The sequence below is a fragment of the Pongo abelii genome, chromosome X (genome assembly GCF_028885655.2).
Source record: "Pongo abelii isolate AG06213 chromosome X, NHGRI_mPonAbe1-v2.0_pri, whole genome shotgun sequence".
In the NCBI taxonomy this organism is placed as follows: domain Eukaryota; kingdom Metazoa; phylum Chordata; class Mammalia; order Primates; family Hominidae; genus Pongo; species Pongo abelii.
Window position 1 is genome coordinate 7,794,538 of NC_072008.2, and position 26,084 is coordinate 7,820,621.

At 40.8% G+C, this 26,084-nt stretch overlaps 1 protein-coding gene across 2 annotated transcripts; it reads left to right on the forward strand.

Annotated features, from left to right (window-relative positions):
* The first annotated feature begins 685 nt into the window (after positions 1-685).
* Positions 686-25,334, forward strand: LOC100439576 (variable charge X-linked-like). Of its 2 annotated transcripts, XM_063721025.1 has the most exons (3): positions 686-829; positions 24,434-24,767; positions 24,959-25,334. In XM_063721025.1, exons 2-3 carry the CDS (start codon positions 24,672-24,674, stop codon positions 25,244-25,246), a joined length of 384 nt encoding a protein of 127 aa, XP_063577095.1. In that variant the 5' UTR covers positions 686-829; positions 24,434-24,671; the 3' UTR covers positions 25,247-25,334. The 2 variants fall into 2 exon arrangements, with proteins under 2 accessions (XP_063577095.1, NP_001414416.1); NM_001427487.1 differs by lacking the exon at positions 686-829 and having other exon boundaries at positions 24,593-24,767.
* The last annotated feature ends 750 nt before the right edge of the window (positions 25,335-26,084 follow it).

Below are 26,084 nucleotides of genomic sequence, written 5' to 3' on the forward strand. Positions count from 1 at the left end.
AGGAGAAAAGGAAGGGAGGGAGGGAAGAGGAGGGGGAGGGAGGGAAGAGGAGGAGGGGAGGGAAGAGGAGAGAAGGAGTAGGAGGGAGGGAAGAGGAGAAGGAGGGAGGGAAGAGGAGGAGGAGGAGGGAGGGAAGAGGAGGAGGAGGAGGGAGGGAAGAGGAGGAGGAGGAGGGAGGAAAGAGGAAGAGTGAGGAGGAGAGGGAGAAGGGAAAAGAGAAGAAAAAGGAGAAGGAGAAAAAGAAGGAAAAGGAGAAGGGGAAAGAGAAGGGAAAAGAGAAGGAAAAGGAGAAGGAGAAAAAGAAGGAAAAGGAGAAGGGGAAAGAGAAGGAAAGGAGAAGGGGAAGGAGAAGGAGGAGAAGGAAGAGGAAGAGGATGAGGAGGAGGAGAAGAAAACCAAAGAGGAGGAGGAAGAAGAGAAGGTGGAGGAGACAGTAAACATGAGGCCTAGGCTGACCAAACAAAGCCCTTCTGCAGGTTAGCATAGCCCCTTGTACCTCTCCTGCCCTTGGTCCTAGCCATGCATTGAAGAGAAAGGGGTAGAATCAGAATCTGTGAGTCTCTAAAAGAAATTTAGACACATCAGATTATTTTGAGTAAAATATATAGAAAACAAATATTGCTGTATTGAGTGCTTTTCAGAGCATATATGTGACGCATCTTATTTTCCTCTATTAAAGACCATGTGCAATAAAGGGTAATGGGTGGAAGTGAAGAAAGACAAACCCATCCTGCCCCACCTAGAGGACAAGTTACTGGTAACTTGCTGTTTTGAGGAAACAACACAGGGAGATCACAACTACCTGAAAAGGACTTTTCTGCAAACAAATGTAAGTTATGTTGCATTCATAAGTAACTAAAGCCAAAACCCTACTCAAAAGGGTTATGCAAAAAAGGATAATTACTGGCTCATACCAACTCAGTGGTCGACCATTAGCCTTGTGTAGGAACTGTATTCTTTACCAAGAATTGTAAGTATTCAATAATCGTTGGTGACAACTGGGCAAGTTTTCCCTGTTGTAAAATTGTAACATAATTTATTCCAGTGAAAGAAATCCATAGACATTATCCTTAACATTGACAGACCAACTGCCTAGAGAAATTCTTTTCTGAAACTGTTTCCTAAAACAGTTATTTTACACACACCAGCAACAGGACTAAGAGAAAATAGTATCAGAGATCTTTCAGAGACCGTATCAACAGAAAAAATGTAAGTTGAAAGTACAAATTAGTTTTCAGAATAAATGGTCAGAATAAATCATTAGCCAACCGCTACTTTTAATTAGCAAAGCTTTAAAAGCTCACTCATTGACTTAGCATAATGTCCTCCAGGTTCATCCATATTGTCACAAGTGGCAGGATTTTCATAGCTGAATAATATTCCATTGGGTATATAGATCACATTTTTAAAATCCCTTTATCCATTGTTGGACACTTGGGCTGTTTTTACATTGTGGCTATTACGAATAATGCTGCTATGAAGATGGGACTGCAGATAGCTCTTCAAGATCCTGGTTTCAATTATTTTAGATATATACTCAGAAGTGGGATTCCTAGATCATATGTTAGTTCTATTTTTGATTTTTTGAGGAACCTCCATATGGTTTTCCATAACGGCCGTACCATCTTACATTCCCACCAACAGTGCACAAGGGTTTCAGTTTTTTCATATCCTCACCAACACTTGCTATCTTTTTTTTATAATAGCCAACCTAACAAGTGTGAGGTGATATCTCTTTATAGTTTGATTTGCATTTGCCTAAGGATTAGTGATGTGGAGCATATTTTAATATACCTGTTGGCCATTTGTATATCTGCTTTGGAAGTGAAATAAGCCTGTCACAGAAGGACGAATAATTCATGATTCCACTTAGATGAGGCATCTAAAATAGTCACACTCATGGAAGCTACTCAGGGGTTGCTAGGACCTGGAGTGGGAAACATGTTCAATGGGCATAAAGTTTCAGTTATGCTAGATAATAAGGTCTAGAGATCTGCACATCGTTGATGCCTATAGTTAACAATGTGGTATTCTACCCTTCAAAATTCGTTTAGAGGGGAGATCTCATGTTAAGTGCTCTTACCACAAAATTAATCAATCAATCAACACAAGGAAACTTTGGAACATGTTCAATTTGTCTATGTATTAGTCCGTTTTCATGCTGCTGAAAAAGACATACCTGAGACTGGGTAATTTATAAAGAAAAAGAGGTTTAATGGACTCAGTTCCACATGGCTGGAGAGGCCTCATAATCACGGTGGAAGGTGAAAGGCATGTCTTACATGGTGGCAGGCAAGTGAGAAAGAGAACCAAGGGAAAGGGGTTTCCCCTTATAAAACCATCAGACTCATGAGACTTATTCACTACCACGAGAACAGTATGGGGAAACCTCCCCCATGATTCGATTATCTCTCACCAGGTCCCTCCCACAACACGTGGGAATTATGGGAGCTACAATTCAAGATGAGATTTGGGTGGGGACACAGCCAAACCATATCAGTTTATTACCTTGATTGTGGTGATTGTATCACAGTTATTTGCAAATGTCCAAACTCATCAGATTATACAGATTAAATATGTGAAATTATGTGTATATCAATTATACTTCAATAAAGCTATTAAAAAATAAAAACTAAAATAAAATAGAAAATAAGTTAAAGTCCACCCACTGAAAAAATTATAGTATAAAACATAGAATTATGCCAGGCATGGTGGCTCATGCCTGTAATCCCAGCACTTAGGGAGGCCAAGGTGGGAGGATCACTTGAGGCCAGGAGTACGGGGGCAGCCTGACCAATGTGGCAAAACCACATCTCTACTAAAAATACAAAAATTAGCCAGGTGTGGTGCCATGTGCCTGTAGTTCTAGCTACTCAGGAGGCTAAGGCATGAGAATCCCTTGAACCCAGGAGGCGGAGGTTGCAGTGAGCCGAGATGGTGCCATTGCACTCGTGCCTGGGCAACAGAGCGAGACTCTGTCTCAAAAAAAAAAAAAAAGTGGAATTAGGAAAAATTTATATAAAATCTAAGGCAAAAAAAGATGCAAATAATTTATTTAAAAATTGATAGTTTGATTTAGCTTTTATTTCTGAAAATTATAATATGATATATCCAGAGCAAATCGAGAAAAGCACTTTACACAGTAAAGCTTGGATATGTTCAAAGTCACAACTAGATAATAGAAAAATATTCCATTTAAAAACTGTTAATCTGTATTAAAGGAATCCTGCCAAAAAAGAACTGGGAATCTTTCATGAATTTATAGGCACTGTTTGCCATCCTGATCCAATTTTTCTCTTGTTGAAACTGCTTCATTAATTTAATGTGCAAGAAATAAATATTTGATGTGCAATTAGTTGGAGATTATTATGGCCATAATGGAACCTTTCCAAATAAACAGCTGCTCCAGCACTTTAAATGCATGAAAAGCAAGGCAGAAAATAGAAAATATAATGAAACACTAGCTCTACAGGAAAAAAAGTTAAAATATTCAATTAGTGAGTAAGGTGGCTGCTCATTTAGAAGTTTGGTGGTGGTTTATCAAAGCATAACAGCATAAGAGCTGCTAAACTTTAGCCAAATATCCATCCACCTAAATTTTCATGGAAACATTCACCTGCAGATGTAATACATTCTTCTCTGACAAGAAGAGAGTGTTAGGAGAATAGACATTGGCCAATTCCACAAATTCCTTCACGTGTTTTATTATATATACATAAATGTATATCAATGTAAATTTGTTGAGTTTTGATTATTCTACATTGGCATTTATATATGCACTATAAATACCTATTTGTATATCCACATATGAATTGTAATGATTCCACTTTGAGAGGGAATAATCTGCCTTAAAAGTTTCACATTGACTGGGCTATTTTAAGTTTGAATCCTATTCTAGGATTTCATAGCATGTATGCAGACCCCGTGAAGGAACTGACACTATTAAGTTAGTTAAACTCTTTGGGAGTTTTACAAAATGTTATCTTCCTTTCAAAATGGACTATAAGATTTGGAGTCAGTTGTCTCTCTTATCTACTGCACTGGGAAGCACCTGAGGGTAGATACCATGGCTAATATCTCAGTATCTCCAGACCCTGATATAGTTCCTGACACAGAGTAGCTCAGAAGTATTCATTGAAAGAATGCCTAAGGCAATTTGCAATACGGATGGGGAAGAGATAGACATCAAAGGGTGAGTATTATGAGCTACACACACACACACACACACACACAAAGTTTACTAAAATAGATCAATGTCTCCTATTGAGATGTGAGCAAAAGGATGCAATCCCATTGGCATTCTGTTCCACTGCGGACCTAATAGCAAAAGGGCAAGGGAGTTCCTGGAACTGGCAGTATTTGGCTTGTAATTACAGATTTGAATATCAAAAATAGTCACTGGGAACTGCTTACAATGACCAATGTTTTGGTATACTTTTCTAGAAAACTGACTTGGGGAAAATTTATTACTTATTGGGGCTCTATTCTATTTTGAGATTCGATTCTGCAATTAATTACATTTTACTCCTCCGCTTTGCTCTAAAAAACTCATTGGTACAAGGGAATTCAATTTTTAAAAAAAAATTATTTTCTCTGCTCCCTGCTGCTTCCATGAGTGAAACACACGCACATATGCGCACACATACATGCATACACATGCTCACGTGCGTACTATGGAGGAGTAAATGAAAGAATAAAGGCATTCATGTAACACCATTTTGCTCCAGATTCGATCCATTCGAATGTGATAGATGGACACAAACTGTCTTGCTACACATGGAGGTGTACTGTCTTTGATGGCCCTCCCATGAGTAGGTAGGGTTAGTGCTTCCTTCCCTGGATTCTGGGTGTACCTACAATGTGTCTAAGAAGGAAGTGATGCTGAAAGTCTCCCAACACGAGGTACTCAAAGATCATACGGCTTCTTCCCAGTGTTTGTGGCATTCTCCCCTAGGGATGCAGGCACCATGCTTCGGAGAAGCCAAGCAGCCATGTAGATAGGTCCCACATCAGGTCCCCTGCCAGCAGCCCCAGCTGAAGTTTCAGGGATAGGCAACAAAATCCCCAGACATGTGAGTCGTCAGACTCGTGATGATGGAGCCCCCAGCTATCCTTCCAACAAGCCAGCTGTCGCATGGAACAGAGGCAAGCTGTGCCCACGGAGACCTGCCCAAATTGCAGATTTGTAGGGAAAAAAAAGACTGCTGTTGATTTCAGTCACTAAGTATCATTTGTTATGAAGCAAAACACAACTAAAACACATGTGTGCCAGAATCTGAAACCATTTATTTGATAAACATATTTTTAGCTTATAACATACCAAAGCTATTCAAATGTGTGGCTTCATTGCTACCCATATCCTGCTGTCCCCACATTACACAGTAAGGAGGGGAGATTTATTAAAAAATATCTTCTTGTGAAGCCAGAGCCTAAGTCACTGCTGCTATTCAGGAGCTTACATTATAATGGGAGAAAATGGGGACAAATACATAAATTAGTACCATAAAAATAGTACACAGGAGTACTCTGCAAGTTCTCCATTCAATGCATGTGTAAGGCATGCTACTGAGTCCCAGGAACATTGCTCTTCATGCTATAAATGCAGCAGGGATGAAAGTAGACAAGGATCCTGCTGTCAGGAATTCTATATCCCTGTGCACATCAATAACCAGTAGACAAGCAAACACACAAGACCCTTTCAGATCAAGAAAAGTGCAGAACACAGCCAGGGCACAGAGTTGAGAGGAATTGTGACCATAGACAGTGAGGGAAACGAGGATCTGTCCCACAAAAGATGACTCTTTAACATAGAAATTATTTATGAGCCAAAAGTAATTAGAAAGCAGAAAATGAAGGAAATGTTGGCCCTGTCCTCCTGCTTTTCTGCCTAAAGGCAAAATACAGATTCTCCTTTACTGGAGATGACTCTAAACTCTTATCAGCCCAGAGATGGCATCAGAGAGATCTGCAAACAAAACTTACTCTGTTAAGTTTCTTACAATATATTTACCTTCCCACCATTTCTGTCCCTTGGAAGCTAAAACCACTTTCCTTTGTCTTACCATTTCTCTACACATGCATTGTTCTTGGTGGAATATATCCTGTAAGCCAGAGTTCTAATCCACTGCCTTGAGCTAACTTTCACTGAGATTTCTCCTGTATGATGTGAACAGCACAGGTGAATCAGCTTCCATTTTCCTTCTGTTGACTTGCCTTTTGTTATAGGAGTTCATCCCAACTAAGCTTATGGAGGATGAGAAAAAGTATATTTCTTCCCTGATAATAGACTATGGTCGAATTTTTCTTCAATAAGATGGCATTTAAGCTGAGGTCTTATGGAGAAAGGTGGTTGGCCATGGCAATACATGAGGAGAGAATGGGGAAAGAGCAAATGCAAAGACATTTGAGGGACTTGGAGAAACAGAAAGTCAGAACGTAACCAACAAAGGAGAAGTAATGAGAGGGAGATCTTTTGGAGAAATATCCCAAGTGAGTCTTTGCGGGACACATGTGTGCCAGAGTCTGAAACCATTTATTCAGATGTAGTAAAAGGGCCTTCAATTTTATTACCCTGATTGCTACGGGAAGCTACTGGAAGGTGTCAAGCAGAAAAGTCTAGTAATCATTCACGTGGATTGAATATAAATCACTTTGACTGCTGAGTGGTGCCTGGGTGAGAATCGGAACAGGGAGACCCAGTTAGAACACTGCAGTTGATCTTCATTATCTGCAGATTCTGTATTTGTAAATCCATCTAGTTGCTACAGTTTATTTGTAACCCCCAAATGAATACTCCCTGTGCTTTTGTGGACATGTGCAGAGTGGTGAAATATTCTAGTACATTCCCAGCTGAGGCTGAGTAAGGAGACACTCTGCCTTCTTGTTTCAGTTCTCATACTGTAAATAACTATTCTTTTCATGGTCTATCTAGGGCTATATTGTTTGTATTTTTGTGCTTTTTGTTGGCGCTTTTGCTGTTTACAATAGCCCAAAAATGCAGTGCTGAAGTGCTGCCTAGTGTTCCCAAACACAAGGCGGTTGTGATGTGCCTGCCTTACAGAGAAAATACATGTCTTAGATATGCCTCATTTATGCATGCATGACAGTGCAGTTGGGTGTCAGTTCAATGTTAGTGAATCAACAATATATATCCAGTAAAGTATGTTTGTACGAAAACACACCCAAAACAAAGTTATATATTGGTTGGTTGATGAAAATGAAACTGGAGCTCACGGGAACCTAACCCTGAATTTTCCAAGAAGAAATGGTTCCATATTCAGTGTTTGTGATGACCTCTTAGAGCACAACTACCTCCAATAAGCAGAATTAACCGCATCCCAGTAGTCCAGGTGGAAGACAAAGGTTGTAGAATTGGTGAGAAGTGGTTGAGCTTGGTCAACTGGCAGGGTTTGGGAGTGATCTGAATGTTGGACAGGAGAAATGGAGAGGTACTGCCATGTGTGGATGCTACGTGGACAGGCAGGGAAGGGTTGCATCAATAAAAAAGGGACCCACATGAAGAGGGCAGCATTTGAACTGTTCCTTGAAAGGATGAACTCATGCATTTCAAATTTATCTATCACATATACACATGTATTTAAGTGGAAGTTATATACTCACACAGCACAGGAACATAAAGCTTAGAAAATTTATGAGCAAAGTAGAGTTATTTCTTGTAGTATTTTTAAAGGACATGTTTGTTTTGTGTGTGTGTATTGGGAACTCAACCCTTATCTCACTACAAATACGTTAACACAAAATAAATTCATTGGCCTACATACAAAAGCTAACACAGTAACATTTCTGGAATAAATCATAAGAGAAAAATCAGGAACCATAGGGATAAGGCATAAAACTATAAACTACAGAAGTAAAGAATTGATAAACTAGACTTCATCCATGTTAAAAACTTTTCTCTGGAATACACCAATACACAAAAAAAGTCAGACATAGAATGGAAGAAAACATTAGCAATACTAATCTAATAATGTAATGGAATTCAATATATATAAAGAATTCTGATAACTCAATAATACAGATCAAAAAAGCCAATTAAAGATAGCAAAAGACACATTACATAAGAAGAAATGTAAATGGCCAATAATGGCACGGAATGTTGCTCAACATCATTAGTTATCAGATGTTGATGCTAATCTGATCAATTATATGTCAATTATATCACAATGCAACTCCACTCTGTACCCACTAGTCTGGTTTAAGTGGAAAATTCTGACAATTTCAAGTGTTGTGAAAAATATGAATGCTTACTCACAACTTGTGGGAGTCTAACTTGGGAAAAGTCCTGGAAAGTTGTCATAAAGTTAAGCATAGTGACCATATAACTCAGCTATTTCTCCTTTCTTTCTTTTCTTTCTTTCTTTCATTCATTCTTCTCTCTCTCTCTCTCTTTCTTTCCTTCTTTCCTTCCTCAAATTTATTCAATATTCATCGAACCTTTCTGATTTTTAAAAGACTGCTCTAAAGTCAATAAATACTATATAACTTACATTCGATTGCAGTGAGGGGCAGAGAATTATCAAGCAAAATTATATTTCAAAAGATTATTTCTTTAAATGGGGTTAAACGCTATGAAGAAAAAGTTATGTATTTCAGATTGAAAGAGAGTAAAAGGAGAACGTGGGCAACTTTGTATAAGGTGATTAGGGAAGCAAACCTGGAATAATGTTATTTACAGAAATTAATGCAATTAATGGACATATTCTATACTGATGGCATATTTCTATATAATCTCTGCCTCTAAATATGTAGGCATAAATCATTTTTCTTTAACCAATATATAGGTCTCTTTTTTAACCAAAAGAATTGTTTAATAGAGAAAGAAGACTTAGTTGAATCCCAATGGTGAGAGACATCAATTTTAAACCAAAAGTACTTCTGGGTGTTGGCAGATATCCTCCATAGACAGCTACCTCTCTGTGGTTTTCAAGATGGTGCCCTTAAGATATAGGCATCAGCATCACCTGGCAACCTTATTTAAAGGGAAGCTTCCAGTGACTACTTCTGGCAGTCTTATTATTAACAAGCACTTGGGTTGATTATTTGGTATCTTAAAGTTTGAATACCATTGGCTGTCGGTTGCAACTTTAAAAGTGCTGACATAAGATTGAGGAGGATATATTTGATTCTGAGTACAACAGGCAGGATCTTATCTTTGTGATAATGAGCCATGGGGGACTTCTTAACTTTATGCAGGAACTTCTTAGGCTCCCTGGACTACCAAGCTCTAGTCTTTCCTGGAGAACACTGAGATGTGAGTATTAGATCTTGGGGCCAGGAGTTCTGGCCAAGTTGGAGCACTGAGAATGCAAGAAAAATCTCTTAAAATCTCACAGACTCAGTTTGAACCTTGGAGAAGAAGATCAAAGTGATAGTATATACATGCACAACCCTATTGACCCTCTCCAATGAGGTTTTGAAGATCATATGCATACTAAACCTAATGTTGATATTCACAGTTTTCATGCAAGAAAAGAATAGAAAGTTATTGAGTTTCTACTGTGTATTAACACCTTTAAAAATATTATCTCAATTAAAATTGCTGAAATCTTCTCCATGACAGTTTAGGGACAGTATTGCTTTCTACATCCTATAGGAAGAAATAATTGGTTGAAGCAGGAGAATAGAAATGCAAATCCAAACCTTGCTTTCGCCACAAGTTCAGGTTAACTCTAGAAGCATTATTAGATTATTTTATTCTAAATTCCTTTCTTTTTAAATTAAGAGTATTTCATGTGCTCCTTGTATGCGTCAATCAAGAAAGACTTTAATTTGGCTTTTTTTAAATGATCCACCACCCTTCCACGTGCTATCTAATAACATGTTCTAATATTATGATAGAATTGCTGAGTTCTAAAAATGCATTTCATAATTGAGATGGTGGCTTATCAATGGCAGCAGGCTTAAAATGGACAAGAATCCAAATACTTGTTTCAAGAGTTTATTTTTTGTTCCTGGTTATCTAAAAACTGCTAGACAATTTTTTACCTAATCATATCTCAAGTAGTGTTCGATGAAAACATTTTTTTTAACCCATGGAAACATAAGCAATGCAAAAAAAGTGCGTGTGAATAAAGAGCTTTATTTTGGAAATCTAGGGAAGAAAATATAGCATACCATTTCCCAATTTGTTTTCCTACTCAAGACTTGTGCTGAAAATACCAAGCCAAAGATAATCCATGGTTCTTAATCGTATACCGTTAGATGTGCATGACCAGGAGTTGTCAGATGCGCATGACCAGGCGTTGTTACAACTCCCCCTGTTGACCTATCTCCTGTCTTCTTCTCATTGGAACATTTGTTCTTTGCCCCAGAGTAAGGAATCTGGCCATATTTTCATTAATTCATTCTAATACCTATTTTGAGGATTAACATATTTAATATGCTTATATTGAATATTTGTCAATTTGTATAAAATTATATTTAAATATATGTGACATAGGGCCAGGTGTGGTGGCTCACACCTGTAATCCCAGCATTCTAGGAGGCCAAGGTGGGCAGATCGCTTGAGTCGAGGAGTTCGAGACCAGCCTGGGCAACATGGCGAAATCCTCGTCTCTAGCAAATATACAAAATTTAGCCTGGCGTGGTAGCATGTGCCTGTAATCCCAGCTAGTCGGGAGGCTGAGGCAGGAGAATTGCTTGAGCCTGGGAGGTAGAGGTTGCACTGAGCCAAGATCACACCAATGCACTCCAGACTGGGTGACAGAGCCAGCCTCTGTCTCAAAAATAAATAAATAATGTGACATAGCATTCTGTATATAGTACAAGGTTCAATGGTTCAAATGCTTCCATATGTAGGTGTGGGCGTATCTGTGTTTACATATGTACATGTATTTATGTGTGCATGCAAACATGTGTGTGTACATATATAACTAAAAGTCATATCTATAGTACAAATATATATACATACATATGATTTTTTCAGTAGTATGTGTACACACATATATGCGGTACATACAATCGTACATATAGTACAAATATATATCTGTGTGTGTGTGTGATTTTTTAAAAAGATTTGTGTTCCACCAGGAGGCTATTTCCAATATTTGTATGGTCTCTAAAGGATTTAATTAATTTATACTACAGTCCACCTTCTCTTTTAACATTTAAAACTAGAATGTTTATGGCTAGATGGTGGTATTTCAATGAGCAAGACCTTCTACATAATAAGTCATTTAAAAACTTGCCGTTTAAATCAATAAAATTTTGCACTCAATACTTTTGCACTCAAAAGTATTTTAAAGTTATCTAATATTTTGAACTTTAATTCACTTATTAAACAGAAAACATCCACTTGGGAAAGTCTAATACATCTTTGGTTAACTGCACAATGTTTAAAATCCAATAAAACTTAATAAAATAATATTTTACCAACAAGAGAATTAATTCCTATGAACTATTTATCTATTTGTATAGTCTGAGGCTCATCATAAATCAAATAAAAGCATAGTACCTCAGAGCAGAGAAGTACACATAATATGCTTGTCCTAACATGATTTTGATTACTTGCATTTCCCTCCGGAGGAATACAGTGAATGAATTAATGAAGTTGGCTTTTATTACTGATTCATTGCATATAAAATGAAAAAGCCACTTTGGATGTTCAAGAATTTACATGCAAAGTAGACTAGGAATTCCAATGTCAGTTTATGGACTATATATGTGTACTGAAGAAGGAACAGGGAAAACACAAAACTGAGGGTGTTTTCTGGTGGATGGGACTGCCAGGAGGTCAGTGTGCCTTGGCTGAAGGAACACGGGGTGGTTTGTAAATAAAGCATACAAACCATCAGCCTAGTATTTTTGGTATGGACATCAGGATGTCTGTGGACAAACCCAGTCAATTGCTAAATGCAAAGTTGCAGATTGAAGTCTGCTGTGGACATGAGGCTTGAGCCCCCAAGGGTGTCCTAGACATTGGGATATTAGTTTGGACCCTGCCAGAGTTGGTTCAGGGGTCGGGGTAGGACTGCAGCTTTTTACATGGTTTTAGGTGAAAATGGGGGTCGATGTTGCCTTTAAAGCCTGTTCAGCAAGGAGACCACTTTGCCAGGCTCTACTTATGATTGACAATAAATGAATTATCGGTTTCCTTTCCTGTGCCCATGACTTCACTTTACTATTGTGACAACTTTCTTAGTGAGAGAGAGCAACACTGGATGAAAGGGCAATGGATTGTTACTGAGAACTTTGTTTTGTGTGCAGAGGTGAAGTGAACAGGGGAGTAGAGGTTATAAAGTGTTATTCGGGTTCTATGTGAATACCTCTGGGTTTATTGGAACCTCTGAATGCGATGCCTTTCTCTCCTGCTAAACAGTAAGTAAGGACTGGGACTGCTTCTGCAACATGGCACAGTATCTGGCTTGAAAAAGTACTCGATTAATATTTATTAAACAAATGAATGAGGTTAAGTGAATATATAGAATGATGGGATGGATGGATGGATTGATGGATGGATGGATGGATGAATGGATGGATTAATAAATGGTTCATAGTGTGCAAAAGAGGGAAGAAGGCTGGGCATGGTGGCTCATGCCTGTAATCCCAGCACTTTGGGAGGCTGAGGTGGGCAAATTGCTTGAGCCCAGGAGTTTGAGATGAGCTTGGGCCACGTAGGGAGAACCCATCTCTCCAAAAAATCTTAAAAAGTTAATCAGGCATGGTGATGCACACCTGTGGTCCCACATACTCAGGAGGCTGAGGTGGAAGGAACACTCGAGCCCAGGAGTCCAAGGCTACAGTGAGCTATGATCATGCCACTGAACTCTAGCCTTGGCAACAGAGCAATACTCTGTCTCAAAAAAAAAAAAAAAATGAAAGAAAGAAAGAAAGAAAGAAAAAAGTAGGGGTGAGGCATAAGAGGAAAAAGAAATGCTCATTACTTTTTTTGAAGTTATTAAAACATACAAATAAATCAGAGTAGTCCCTTCAAAGAAAGATTAGATTAGACAAAACCTCTGGTAGCAGGTCTTATGCCTGGTGAGACTTTGGATCTCCTCCTGGACAAGAACTTTCTACCCTGTTATAAACATTCAAGACAATCTCTTAAGTGCTCTAAGTGATTTAGCATCTATCCCTGTGATGCAACCTGAAGCTAAAAAAAACCCTCCCAGATTTCTACTTAGTTCCGCCTCTTCCTTCTCCTTCTCCTTCTCTTTATTCTCCTTCCACTTATTCTTCTCACTCTCTTTCTTCTCTTGTTCAGAATTTATCTACTTCTTTAAATGTAGGCAGGAGCAGGCTTGGTCAAAATAAAAATGTTGTAAAACCTTGATTTCGTTAGTTTGGTTGTTACCCCCGACAATGCAGTAAGCTCAGAACTGCTAAGATTTGATGATGGAATTCGACCAAAAATTACCAGAAAATCCTGCATGTTGTACAGGAAGGGGGCCCTGAGACACTTGGAACTTTACAAGAGCATCAGAGAAACAGGCAATTGGGCAACACTGAGGAAAGGCAGAGAGGTGAGGGAGACGTAAAATGTCACTGATGTAATTTTGCCTAGAACCACCCACAGCACATTGTAAAAACTAATTAGATCTCTGAAAAGAGACACACATGAGTGGATAAGTGAGCTCCTTAGGTCAAAGTGTTAAGGAGGTCCATAGTTACTGAGGTAAGGGAAAGAAGAACCATCAGAATGGAAGGAGTAGAAACATGAAAGACGATTATGTGAAGGCAGTGTCTAGGCGATGAAAATTAAAAACTATAAAGGAGGAACAATGCATCAAATGAAATACAAGAAGCCAAGAAGTCTCAGAGGCTTTGGATGCTTGAAAGGATCCTAAGAGGAGTTTCTCCAAGGGGCTGAAATGGGTATTAGAAAATATATTAGCTAATATATGCAGGAGAAGTTTCCAGAAGACATTATCATAATTGAAGAGACAGGAGTGGAAGTAAACATTTCCATTACGTGTAGTTGCATGAGTGTATCTTTACAGATGATGATCAGAGAATTCTGGAACACCCTGTGATACAATATAGTGTAGTTTTTATGACCTAAAATAGCACATTAGGTAGCTTCTTGATGAATGTCATTACAGTGGTCTGGAGTTGAGGTGCTCTTCAATTGTCATATTCCTCTACAAACCTACACTGGTGAATTACACTGAAATAGCTAAAGGACCCAGGCAATTGTCGGTTGATGGTGTGCCTTAAATATATCATGTTAATATAGTGCTTGCAGTTTAAAATGCCTTCCCACATACATTTGCCTATTTAATTTCCTCAATGTGAGGCAGGTGCTAATCTCATTTTATAGTGAGAAAATTGAGCATTAGAGAGGCTGAAAGTGATACCCTAATAAGGGGCAAGAGTTGTTCTTTTTGTCAGCTAGGTCAACGGCCATTTTTGCCATTTAACTCATATCAAGTGCCCTTCTTCTTTCTCTATAACTGTGGGAAGACAAAGGTTTATCCCAAAGTGTGTGCTATAAAATCAGTCCTGCAAGTCGTATTTCCATGCATATCAATTTTGCCAATGTACACATTGCAAAATTACTTTTGTTCTTCCATTTTTCCATCGACAAAACACCAATGATGAGAAAAATACCTAATCCATAGGTGCTACAAGAATTAAGTAAATTAACATGTGTAACCTTCCTAGAAAAGTGCTTGGCAAAAGTAAGCAGAAAATAGATATTTATCATTATAATTGTTGGTGTTGTATTGTTATGAATGAAACGAAAAACAAAAGTATAGTCACGCACAGCATAACGGCATTTTGATCAATGATGGACCACATATAAGATTATAAGGGAGCTGAAAATATTCTATCATCTACTAATATTGTAGCACAACACATTACTTTTTCTATGTTTAGATATGAAAATACCATTGTGTGACAATTGCCTTCAGTATTCAGTACAGTACCATGCTGTTCAGGTTTGTAGCCTAGGAGCAATAGCCTATACCATATAGCCTAGGTGAGTAATCGACTGTACCATCTAGGTTTGTGCAAGCACACTCTGTAATGTTTGTACAATGACAAAATTGCCCAATATCACATTTCTCAGAATGTATCCTCGTCATTAATCAGTGCATGACTATAAACGTTTTTCGGGGGGAACCAATTTTTCACTTGTGAGCCATCTCTGATCAGTAGCAAAGTGTCCTGTTAGCTCCCATATGAAGGAGAGAAATGCTTGAGTGGCAAGCAGGAATGAAAGTGCAGTTAACCTACCTGTCCCGCATGCTCTCAGGCTCTCTTCCATCAGCAGCAAAGCCCTCCTCCCACCCACACACACAGAGTCATGCACGTACTCACACAAATTCACTCACATGCATACACACACAGGGTCATACACACACTCGCACACACCTTCACTCACACATACCACCATGTACCAAGAGTCATACCTACCACCACCAAGGACGCCATTCTCCTGGCAACATCGAAAAGAAAGAAGAGAGGCCTTGCAGCTCGCCAGAACTATTTCTTGATAGCCACACTTGGCCAATGCAGTATTTGATGTGTCTTCAGGGAGGCATCACCTTTGCTGTTGTTATCACATCCACATGGCCATAGTCATTGCTTCACAGAGGACTGGGTTAAAAAAAAAAAAAAAAAAAAAAAGCAAATAAATGACCACTCACAGGTTCTGAGTGGTGAGTGAGTAAATGTTGGTGCTGGCTCAGGATGGCTAATGGGAACTGGTAGCAATTTAGCTGGGGCCAGCCTGAAGGGCCTGGGGAGTGTGCTGCTGGCCGCAGTAGCCACTTCAGAGACGCCTCCAACAGCAATGCCAGGAAGGGACAGATAACACTGGAGCAACTTCAGGGCATCAACTCCCAGATCCTAGCTTGGCTGCCTGTCTATTGTCCTGTTTCCTCAAAACACCAAGGAATGGAGTCATTCATTAACTCAACAAACACTTAAAGATTGCATTCTGGGTTCTGAGCGGTTCTAGGTGCTAAAAAGAGAATAATAAACAAAACCACAAGGCTTTTTGTCTTCTGGAGCTGATACTCAAATTGGTGTGAGACAGATGGTACGTAACACAAAAAGCAGCTGTTATTGGTTAAAATTAGGAACAATGAAGAAAATGAAAGAAGGTAATGGAACAGAAGATGACATTGGATGAGATGAGCCTCTATGAAGAAAAGGAGCGAGCAAGAGGTCAACGGGTAATTTGGGGGCAGGTACAGCTGCATAAGTTGGTGGATGCAACAAGTGAGCTGAAAATTGAGTGACAAGAAGGAACCTACCATGAAAAATAAATGTAAGGAGTATGTATTTCTGGCAGTGCAACTAAGAACTGGCAAGGTGCTGAGATAAAGGTTCTAGAAAGGTGTGGTGTGTTCACGGCATAATGAACAGGAGGAGAGAGAGTTGTAAGAGGAAAACTCAGAGAGATAAAAGTGATGTGCCATGGGGAAAAGATGGGTTTAATTACATTTGGATGGAGAGAGATGGACAGGTTAGTAGCCTCTCAATAAGAAAGCCTGATTTACAATTTTATAGGACCATTCCGGTTACCAAGTGGAAGGTGGTGTGAAGGGGTAACGTGAGAAAAGCAGAACGAGCTGGGAGCTCAGACAAGAGGTGAAAGCAGACATGGGCCAAAGCCATCAGATTCATAGCACATTTGTAAGACACAGAAGAAAACTTGCTGCTGGATGAGATGCAGGGTGTGAGTAGATTATCGGGGGAAACACTCGTCCAAAAGAAGTAAACGATATAAATGATACAAAACCCAACCCGAAATTATTGCCAGTATCAGAGCCAACAATTCTGACTTGAATGATCATCCATCTCCCTACCCCCTACAAGGAGTCATTCATGAGAGACCATGAGTCTAAAACATCATTCTTGAATAGGACAAAGCCTGAGGTCTTTCTCAAAAAGGGTACTTATCCTAGACATGTTTCATATCCTGCTTTTCTAAAATTGCCTCTTTGTTTAAAACTATAAAATCACGTTTTGAACAAATGAATGAAATTGAAAATTCATATGCAATAACAAAATAAAATAATATTTTCCTATTGACATGGGAAAATAAAGTGTTTGTGTGAACATGATTCACTCACACTGCCTCTTCAGATATGAACAAATCATTTTGTAACATTGGTTTAATTCCATCTTTCTCTCCATATTGTAAAGATTATCTTTCCAACTTCACTTCAGAATAATGGTTTATTATTATTGTAAATTGTAGTTCTTCTCCCCTTTTTTCTTAGTCATTATATAGTAGTTGATTATCTCACTTTCTGTGGGGGTTGAGGTCCCCATTTTTATTTCCAATTTGTGATTTCCAGCTCCGTATTTTACAATATTATATTCTGTGCACTTGGCTATTGTAAAATGATTTCCTATTGCCTCTTTTGGGGGCATAGATTTGTAGCAATTTAGCCTTTTTTATCCATTCTTCCCAGAAGGCAGTTTGCTGACATTTATGGAGTTTGAACTGTTACAGAGAGTGAGATGTGCTTTGCATAAGGACATTTCTGTCATTGTTCTTGAGGTTAATGCTATGTGGACTCCAGTGGCCATGCTGAAATGGAGTGTGAGGTATGAATCGTTTCATTCTGATTTTTTCAGTGTATCAGAAAAGGACAAGGATGTATTGCTATGCTGCTGATGGTACCAGAAACTCTTATCTGATGATGATGATGATGATGATGATGATGATGATGATGATAATGTATTAATTATGTTCTGTGTTCAGAGACAGGGGAAGCTTCTGGGTGAATATCATTAATCTTCTAGCACTGACAGAGACTATCAAATGGAATAAGGAAGGGTAGCCTCAGAGGAAGGAAGGAAGGCCCTCCTGCAATCATATGCAGTTGTTAGGAATAAGTCAGCCCTCTAACTCTTTATATTGAGCCTCTTGATAGGGGATATGAAAACAGAAAGAGGTACTCAATGTCTACTCTGTCATTCTCCTTCCTGGCAAACTGCTTTCCCAAATACCAAATAGGGAAAGGTCCCAAAACAGCAGCAAGATTCAGGACTATTGTTGCAAAGTAAATGTGGTTCTCGGATCGATATACATATCTGGAGACTCTGAAAAAGGCCAAGTGCTTTACTTCAGATTGTTGATGCTTGAGAGCAAACTGTATGCAGTCCTTTTGAAGTCAACAGTTTATCATGGAGTTACAGATACACACTTCTTGGGCCTTCGCGAATACACTCATTGAGAGGCAATTTGATGTTATATCCTTGTCTTCTCTAGAGAACGTATTACACAGATGTCGATTTGGGTAGTGTTTTTATAATTTTGCAAATGAATTATTGCACATTGCATCTACTGTCACTCATAAAAGCCCACACAATATTCCTTGAATTTTAATTCGAGAAGTAGCAGGAGATCAGCGGAAGGAAGAGATTCACCCCTAGGAATAAATGTGTATGTTTTCTGTTATCAGCAAAAAGTACATCTATGTAGGTAAATAATGAAGACAGAATTATACACCTTTTAAGAGTTATGTTTTTGTTGTTGTTGTTGTTGTTGTTGGTTTTGAACAGAGTCTCACTCCATTACCCAGGCTGAAGTACAGTGGCACAATCTCGGCTCACTGCAACCTCTGCCTCCTGGATTCAAGCTATTCTCCTGCCTCAGTCTTCCGAGTACCTGGGATTACAGGCATGTGCCAATACACCTGGCTAATATTTTGTATTTTAGTAGAGACAAGGTTTCACCATGTTGCCCAGGCTGGTCTCAAACTCCTGAGCTCAGACAATCCGTCCGCCTCTGCTTCCCAAACTGCTAGGATTACAGGCGTGAGCCACCACTCCTGGCCGAGTCATGTTTTCAACCCATAAGAGTTCATAGGTAAAGGATATATATATATATATATAGCCATCAACAAATGACCTAAATTTACAACCCAAGCTTCCCAAACTACTCAATATGAGCACTCAGGAGTACCAAATTCTTCAGGGTTTTCTGATGGACTTTGTCTTCATTTATTCTTTATGTTCTACGTTGTGCCTTGTCTTCATTTGAGCATTGCCTCACAGTCTTTTGGTTTTCAGCTGATACAAACATCAAATTAGTGAGAAGGAAAGTCTTTTGTTGGGGCTGTTTATGCCTTGTCTCTTTGAGAATCTCAAGTGTCCTGGGGTGTCCAGAAGCCATTTTCTCAGTTATGTTTCTCAGGACACAATTCTGAGACATAAGGAGGCCTAACTGACAAACTCCTCTTTGGGCTTCCTGCCATGGATTGTATTTCATTTCTAGATAATACAGCGAAAAGAGAGCCATCCGTACATTGCAGTATCACAGGGCTCAATGACTCATTAGACCTATGAAGAAAAAGGACACAAAAGGAAAAATATAAATAAATGCAAAAACTATATTCTGAACAATTTGGTTCAGTGGATAACAATAATTAAAAGGTGAGCTCACTTGATGAATTTGGGGGAACAACCAAAATGTCATCAAAATTGTAGATGACTCAGAAATAGATTAAAAACAGACCTAACAGGTCACAGAATCTGAATTTCTCCTCTCCAACTTCTAAACATGCCTCGCGATTTTCTTACCCACCAAATCTTTCTCCTGATCATAGACAACTCTCACCCAGATTGTCAACATATATAAAACTGGTTAAAATGATGAGAGGTCTTCAAATTTATTCAGAGTAAATGCTGCTTTAAAAATGGTCATGCAGCATTGAAAAACAATCATGTTGAAAAAACATACTTGGACTGAAGTGAGACTATATAACCTGTCTGATTTGGGTACAAAACAGTCTTATTTCTTCCATCTTGGTCACAGTGACAATGATATTATTATTTTATGGATTTTCTGGACATCTTCCATATGCACAGTTGGATGGTTATTTGATGCATTTATTTTTATGAGTAGCTGATATTAAGTCAATTCTTGTTCTTGCTACATGAAACCAAGAGCTTTTCTTTCACAATCACATACCACGGGCTCCAGCTAACCAGCATGCAGGGTCACAGTCAGGCCAAAGAAGCATCCTAAACCCAATCGTGTCTTAATTTTAGAAAATGGAAAAGATCAATATACTCCATGTAGAAGAATAGTGTATTAGTCTGTTTTCACGCTGCTGATAAAGACATACTCGAGACTGGGAAGTAAAAGAGGTTTAATTGGACTTACAGTTCCAAATGGCTGGGGAGGCCTCAGAATCATAGTGGGAGGCAAAAGGCACTTCTTACATGGTGGTAGCAAGAGAAAATGAGGAAGCTGTAAAAGCAGAAACCCCTGATAAAACCATCAGATCTTATGAGACTTATTCACTACCACAAGAACAATATGGGGGAAACCGCCCCCGTGATTCAAATTATCTCCCACCGGGTCCCTCCCACAACATGTGGGAATTATGGGAGTACAATTCAAGATGAAGTTTGGGTGGGGACACAGAGCCAAACCATATCAAATAGGTAGGTACATCATGGATCCTGCATGAAAGGCAGTATTCTACAGATTTTAAGAGTCATGTTTTTAACCCATTTCAGTTCATGAGTAAATGATCAAAAATACAATATTGACACATAAAGGCTATTGTACCATCTATATATTAATTAAGTTTTTAGAGATATATATATATCTTTAAGGATAAATTGATAGACAGATAGATAGATAGATAGATAGATAGATAGATAGATAGATAGATCTATATATGCCCCTCATTATACTCTCTCATGTTTATCTGCCACCACACATAGAAAGAGAGACACAGAGAGAAGGTGAAGAAGAAGGTCAGGGAAGAGGAGGTATGGGAGAGGAAGAGAAGGAGAAGGGGGAAAGAGGTGATAATTTTTAAAAAGCTTCAGTGCAATGCAAAAAAACAAACAAACAAAAAGACAGCATCAGCACCTACAGAAAACAAACACCCACTTTAATTTTTCCCAGTGGCGGAATTGATTGTTCTGGGACCTGAGTAAAAGAGCAGGGATGTCTCTGTCTATTCTCTCTCTCATGTCAGTCAGTGTGATGCTGCTGGCCTGTGTTTGTGTTTGAATGAGGAAAGACCTTCACTCTAGTAATGACCTAGCAGTTAGCTTGGAGGACCCTGGACATATTTGTCCAGTTCCATTCAATACTCCCATAAAGTGCCTGTGGTATTATATTAGTTTGTTTTCATGCTGCTGATAAAGATATACCTGAGACTAGGAAGAAAAGAGGTTTAATTGGACTTACAGTTCCACAAGGCTGGGGAAGCCTCAGAATCATGGTGAGAAGCGAAAGGCACTTCTTACATGGCAATGGCAAGAGAAAAATGAGGAGAAGCAAAAGCAGAAACCCTGGATCTCACATCAGATCTCATGAGACTTATTCACTATCATAAGAATAGCAAGGGAAAGACCGGCCCCCATGATTCAGTTACCACCCCCTGGGTTCCTCCCACAACATGTGAGAATTCTGGGAGATACAATTCAAGTTGAGGTTTGGGTGGGGACACAGCCAAACCATATCATTCCACCCCCAGCCCCTCCAAAACCTCACATTTCAAAACAAATCATGCCTTCCCAACAGCCCCACAAAGTCTTAACTCATTTCAGCATTAACCAAAAAGTCCACAGTCCAAAGTCTCATCTGAGACAAGGCAAGTCCCTTCTGCCTATAAGCCTGTGAAATCAAAAGTGAGCTAGTTACTTCCTAGATACAATGGGGGTACAGGTATTGGGTAAATACAGCCATTCCAAATGGGAGCAATTGTCCAAAACAAAGGGGTTACAGTGCCCATGCAAGTCCAAAATCCAGCGGGGCAGTCAAATTTTAAAGCTCCAAAATGATCTCCTTTGACTCCAGGTCTCACATCCAGGTCACGCTGATGCAAGAGGTGGGTTCCCGTGGTCTTGGGTGGCTCCGTCCCTGTGACTTTGCAGGGTACAGCCTCCCTCCTGGCTTTCACGGGCTGGCGTTGTGTGTCTGCAGCTTTTCCAGGCCCACGGTGCAAACTGTCAGTGGATCTACTGTGATGGGGTCTGGAGGATGATGGCCCTCTTCTTACAGCTCCACTAGGCAGTGCCCTAGTAGGAACTCTGTGTGGGGGCTCCAACCTGACATTTCCCTTCCACACTACCCTAGCAGAGGTTCTCCATGAGGGTCCCACCCCTGCAGCAAACATTTACCTGGGCATCCAGGCGTTCCCATACATCTTCCGAAATCTAGGTGAAGCTTTCAAAACCTCAATTCTTGACTTCTGTGCACCTGCAGGCACAACACCACGTGGAAGCTGCCAAGGCTTGGAGCTTCTGCCCTCTGAAGCCACAGCCCAAGCTGTACGTTGGCTCCTTTCAGCCACAGTTGGAGTGGCTGGGACACAGGGCACCAAGTCCCTAGGCTGTACACAACACAGGGACCCTGGGCCTGGCCCATAAAATCACTTTTTCCTCCTGGGCTAGAGATAACTAGATGAAGCCAGTACCTGGAATAAACATATTCTTTGTCATATTTTTTCTTAGGTCTTAGTGACATAAAACTAGACATTTAGTGGTACCTAGGCAAACAGTTGAATAAACAACTAGCAATTAGTAGGAAAACTGGTTGAACATAGAAAGTTTAGTAACCATTCTAGTCAACTCTGCGTTCTTATTTTTTTAGGATTGTTGACTAGGTACCATGGATATGTTAACTAGAGTTACCTGGGTAAGAGTTAAATACAGAATCCTCCATAAAACTAGAATAACTGGTTGAAGACAAGAAGTATAAAATTTCATTCTTCTCAACATTTCTCATTTCTTGTTGGAATAATGAGTTAGTTCTGTTAATGTGTAGTAGTACCTAGGTTACTACAAATCAAGAACTAGGAAGAGATGACTAGACAAATACTAGATAAGTATTTGACACCAGGATGGTGAAAAAAAAACCAGTGTTTTCAAATAGAAACTCTTATTTCCTGTGTGATTAATTAGTTAGAATTAGTACTGGAGATATCTCTATGAGATGTGGATTTCATTTTGGGGGGTGGTACATACTCAGCAGATGAACTGTTGGGTCATATGGTAGATCTATTTTGATTTTCCAAGGAACCATTATACTGTTTTTCATAATGTACCAATAACATTTCTGTCCTGTAAAGGTCCCCTTTTCTGCACACCCTAAAAGGGTTTCATTTTCTCCACACCTTTGCCATCATTACTTTTTATCTCTTTACTTTTTGATAATACCCGTCATAACAGGTGTGAGGTGATAGTTCATTGTGGTTCATTTGCATTCTCTGATTATTAATGATGTTGAGCACATTTTCATAAACCTGTCAGCCAGTTGTGGGTTTTCTTTCGAGAAATGTCTATTCAAGTCCTTTACCTATTTGTAAACCAGACTATTGTTTTTGCTATTGAGCTGTATGAGTTCTTTATATATTTTGGATATTAACTCATTATTAGATATATGGTTCACAAATAGTTTCTCCCAAACCATAGCCTGCCTTTTCATTTTGTTGATTGTTGACTGTGCAGAAGCTTTTAGTTTCCAGGCTGCTCACACTTGCCCTACATATTTCAGCTTCCTAGACCCCCACAATGTGTGAATGTGTGAGCCAATTGCTTAGAGTAAAGCATATCATATATAATATTATTCATAAATAAATACCATACAATAGTAAATAGATGTTTATGACATATATTACACACACACACACACACACACACACACAAATATCCTGTTGGCTTAGTTTCTCCTTCTCTGAGGAACTCAGCCTGATACAAATACCCAGCTGAGAGAGTGTCTTTGCTTATCTTCACCGCTAGAAGCCAGTGCTTTAAACCATGAGAATGAAACACTGAGGGGCACTATGTGGACACTGGGAGAAGGAAGTGAGATGGAAAAGTTCTTTGACTGCATCCAAGAAGTGAATGGTCCTCAAGGTGCAGCAGAGGAATTTGTAGGAGAGAGGGATGATTGATTGACGGCCTTTTTTTTTGTTTTTGTTTTTGTTTTTGAGGCAGAGTTTTGCTCTTGTTGCCCAGGCTGGAGTGCAATGGCGCTATCTTGGCTCACTGCAACCTCTGCATCCCGGGTTCAAGCGATTCTCCTGCCTCAGCCTCCCGAGTAGCTGGGATTATGGGCATGCGCCACCACGCCTGACTAATTTTGTATTTTTAATAGAGATGGGGTTTCTCCACGTAGGTCAGGCTGGTCTCCAACTGCCGACCTCAGGTGATCCACCCACCTTGGTCTCCCAAAGTGCTGGGATTACAGGCGTGAGCCACTGTGCCTGGTCAATTGACGTCTTCATATAGCCCTCCGTCCATCCCAGTTAGCATGGAGGGATTTTAGGTAGGTCATACAGAAACTGGGTAATGATGGCAGGTGTGCAGGAACAGAATGTACCACTGAATGGGAGGTCCGGGGGAAACATGTGGCAGAAATATCCTCCCGTACAACGTGATCTGCCAAAATTGAACACGGGGAGTTTAAGAGGGGTGACATGTCAGTTTGGGAACTATCTTTAGGGGTGCTAACCCAAATCTCCCTTTCTCCAACCAGAGCACCCTGCCTTCCTCATCAGATGTCACCCCCCCACGACTTCCTCCGCCATGTCCTGATGGTGCTTTGTGACGTGTAAGGCCTTCCTTCCCGCCCAGGGCTACCATTGGCTGGGTAGTGGAATGTTGACCAATCACAGCTCAGGGACGTGATCGCCACATTGTCCTGGGATCGTGGGAGGGGTATATACAGGGAGCCTGGAGTTAGTTGACCGTTGCGAGACCTTGAGCTGCGGAAGATGAGTCCAAAGCCGAGAGCCTCGGGACCTCCCGCCGAGGCCAAGGAGACACAAAAGAGGAAGTCCTCTCAGCCGAGCCCCAGTGGCCCGAAGAAGGTGAGTGACCCACCAAGCTCCTCCTCGTCTTCCCCTCGCCTCCTTCCTCACAAGAATCCTCTCCTGTCCTCACCTGGCACAACCCCCCAACCCGGCCCACACCGCTTCTGAGGACACGTCCCTGTTCCCGGCCTCCTCCATCCTCGTCCCTAAACCAGAGCCCTTCTGTGATCTCCCTGTTGTCTTTCCAGACTACCGAGGTGGCCGAGAAGGGAAAAGCCGCTCGTAGAGGGAGACGCGGAAAGAAAAGGGCTGCGAAAAAGATGGCGGCTGTGACGGCACCTGAGGCGGGGAGCGGAGCAGCGGCACCCGGCCCCAGTGACCAGCCCAGCCAGGAGCTCCCTCAGCACGAGCTGCCACGGGAGAAGCCAGTGAGCGAGGGGACCCAGCACGACCCACTGAGTCAGGAGACCCAGCTGGAAGAACTACCCAGTGTGTGGACGGCCGAGTACTCCCCTATATCCCTGAGCAGCGACTAAGTTCAGGCCCAGGCGCCAGACCTCAGAGATCTCACCAGCAGGGTTCTTCCCCTGCTGATGACAATAAAATGAATGTGTTGCAAACTGATCTGAGTGACTCCGTGTTCTCTGATGGTGGGGAGGGAGGGAGAGAGGGAGGAAGAGGTGGTGTGTGGGGAGGGAGGGAGGGAGGGAGGAAGAGGTGATGTGTGAGGAGGGAGGGAGGAAGAGGTGATGTGTGGGGAGGGAGGGAGGGAGGGAGGAAGAGGTGATGTGTGGGGAGGGAGGGAGGGAGGAAGAGGTGGTATGTGGGGAGGGAGGGAGGGAGGAAAGAAGAGGTGGTGTGTGGGGAGGGAGGGAGGAAGCAGTGGTGTGTGGGGAGAGAGGGAGAGAGGAGGAGGTGGTTTGTGGGGAGGGAGGGAGGGAGAGGTGGTATGTGGGGAGAAAGGGAGGGAGGAAGAGGTGGTGTGTGGGGAGGGAGGGAGGAAGAGGTGGTATGTGGGGAGGGAGGGAGGAAGAGGTGGTGTGTGGGGAGGGAGGGAGGAAGAGGTGGTGTGTGGGGAGGGAGGGAAGGAGGAAGAGGTGGTGTGTGGGGAGGGAGGGAAGGAGGAAGAGGTGGTGTGTTTGGAGGGAGGGAGGGAAGAAGGAGGGAAGAGGTGGTGTGTGGGGAGGGAGAGAAGGGGGGAAGAGGTGATGTGTGGGGAGAGAGGGAGGAAGAGGTGGTATGTGGGGAGGGAGGAAGGAAGAGGTGGTGTGTGGAGAGGGAGGGAAGGAGGAAGAAGTGGTGTGTGTGGAGGGAGGGAGAGAAGAAGGGGGGGAAGAGGTGGTGTGTGTGGAGGGAGGGAGGAAGAGGTGGTGT

Bases quoted from the DNA above. Each gene is read 5' to 3' on its own strand.
- LOC100439576 (XM_063721025.1), top strand. From the start codon at position 24,672: ATGAGTCCAAAGCCGAGAGCCTCGGGACCTCCCGCCGAGGCCAAGGAG. The intron at 24,768-24,958 runs GTGAGTGACCCA...TTGTCTTTCCAG, and splicing joins GCCCCAGTGGCCCGAAGAAG to ACTACCGAGGTGGCCGAGAA.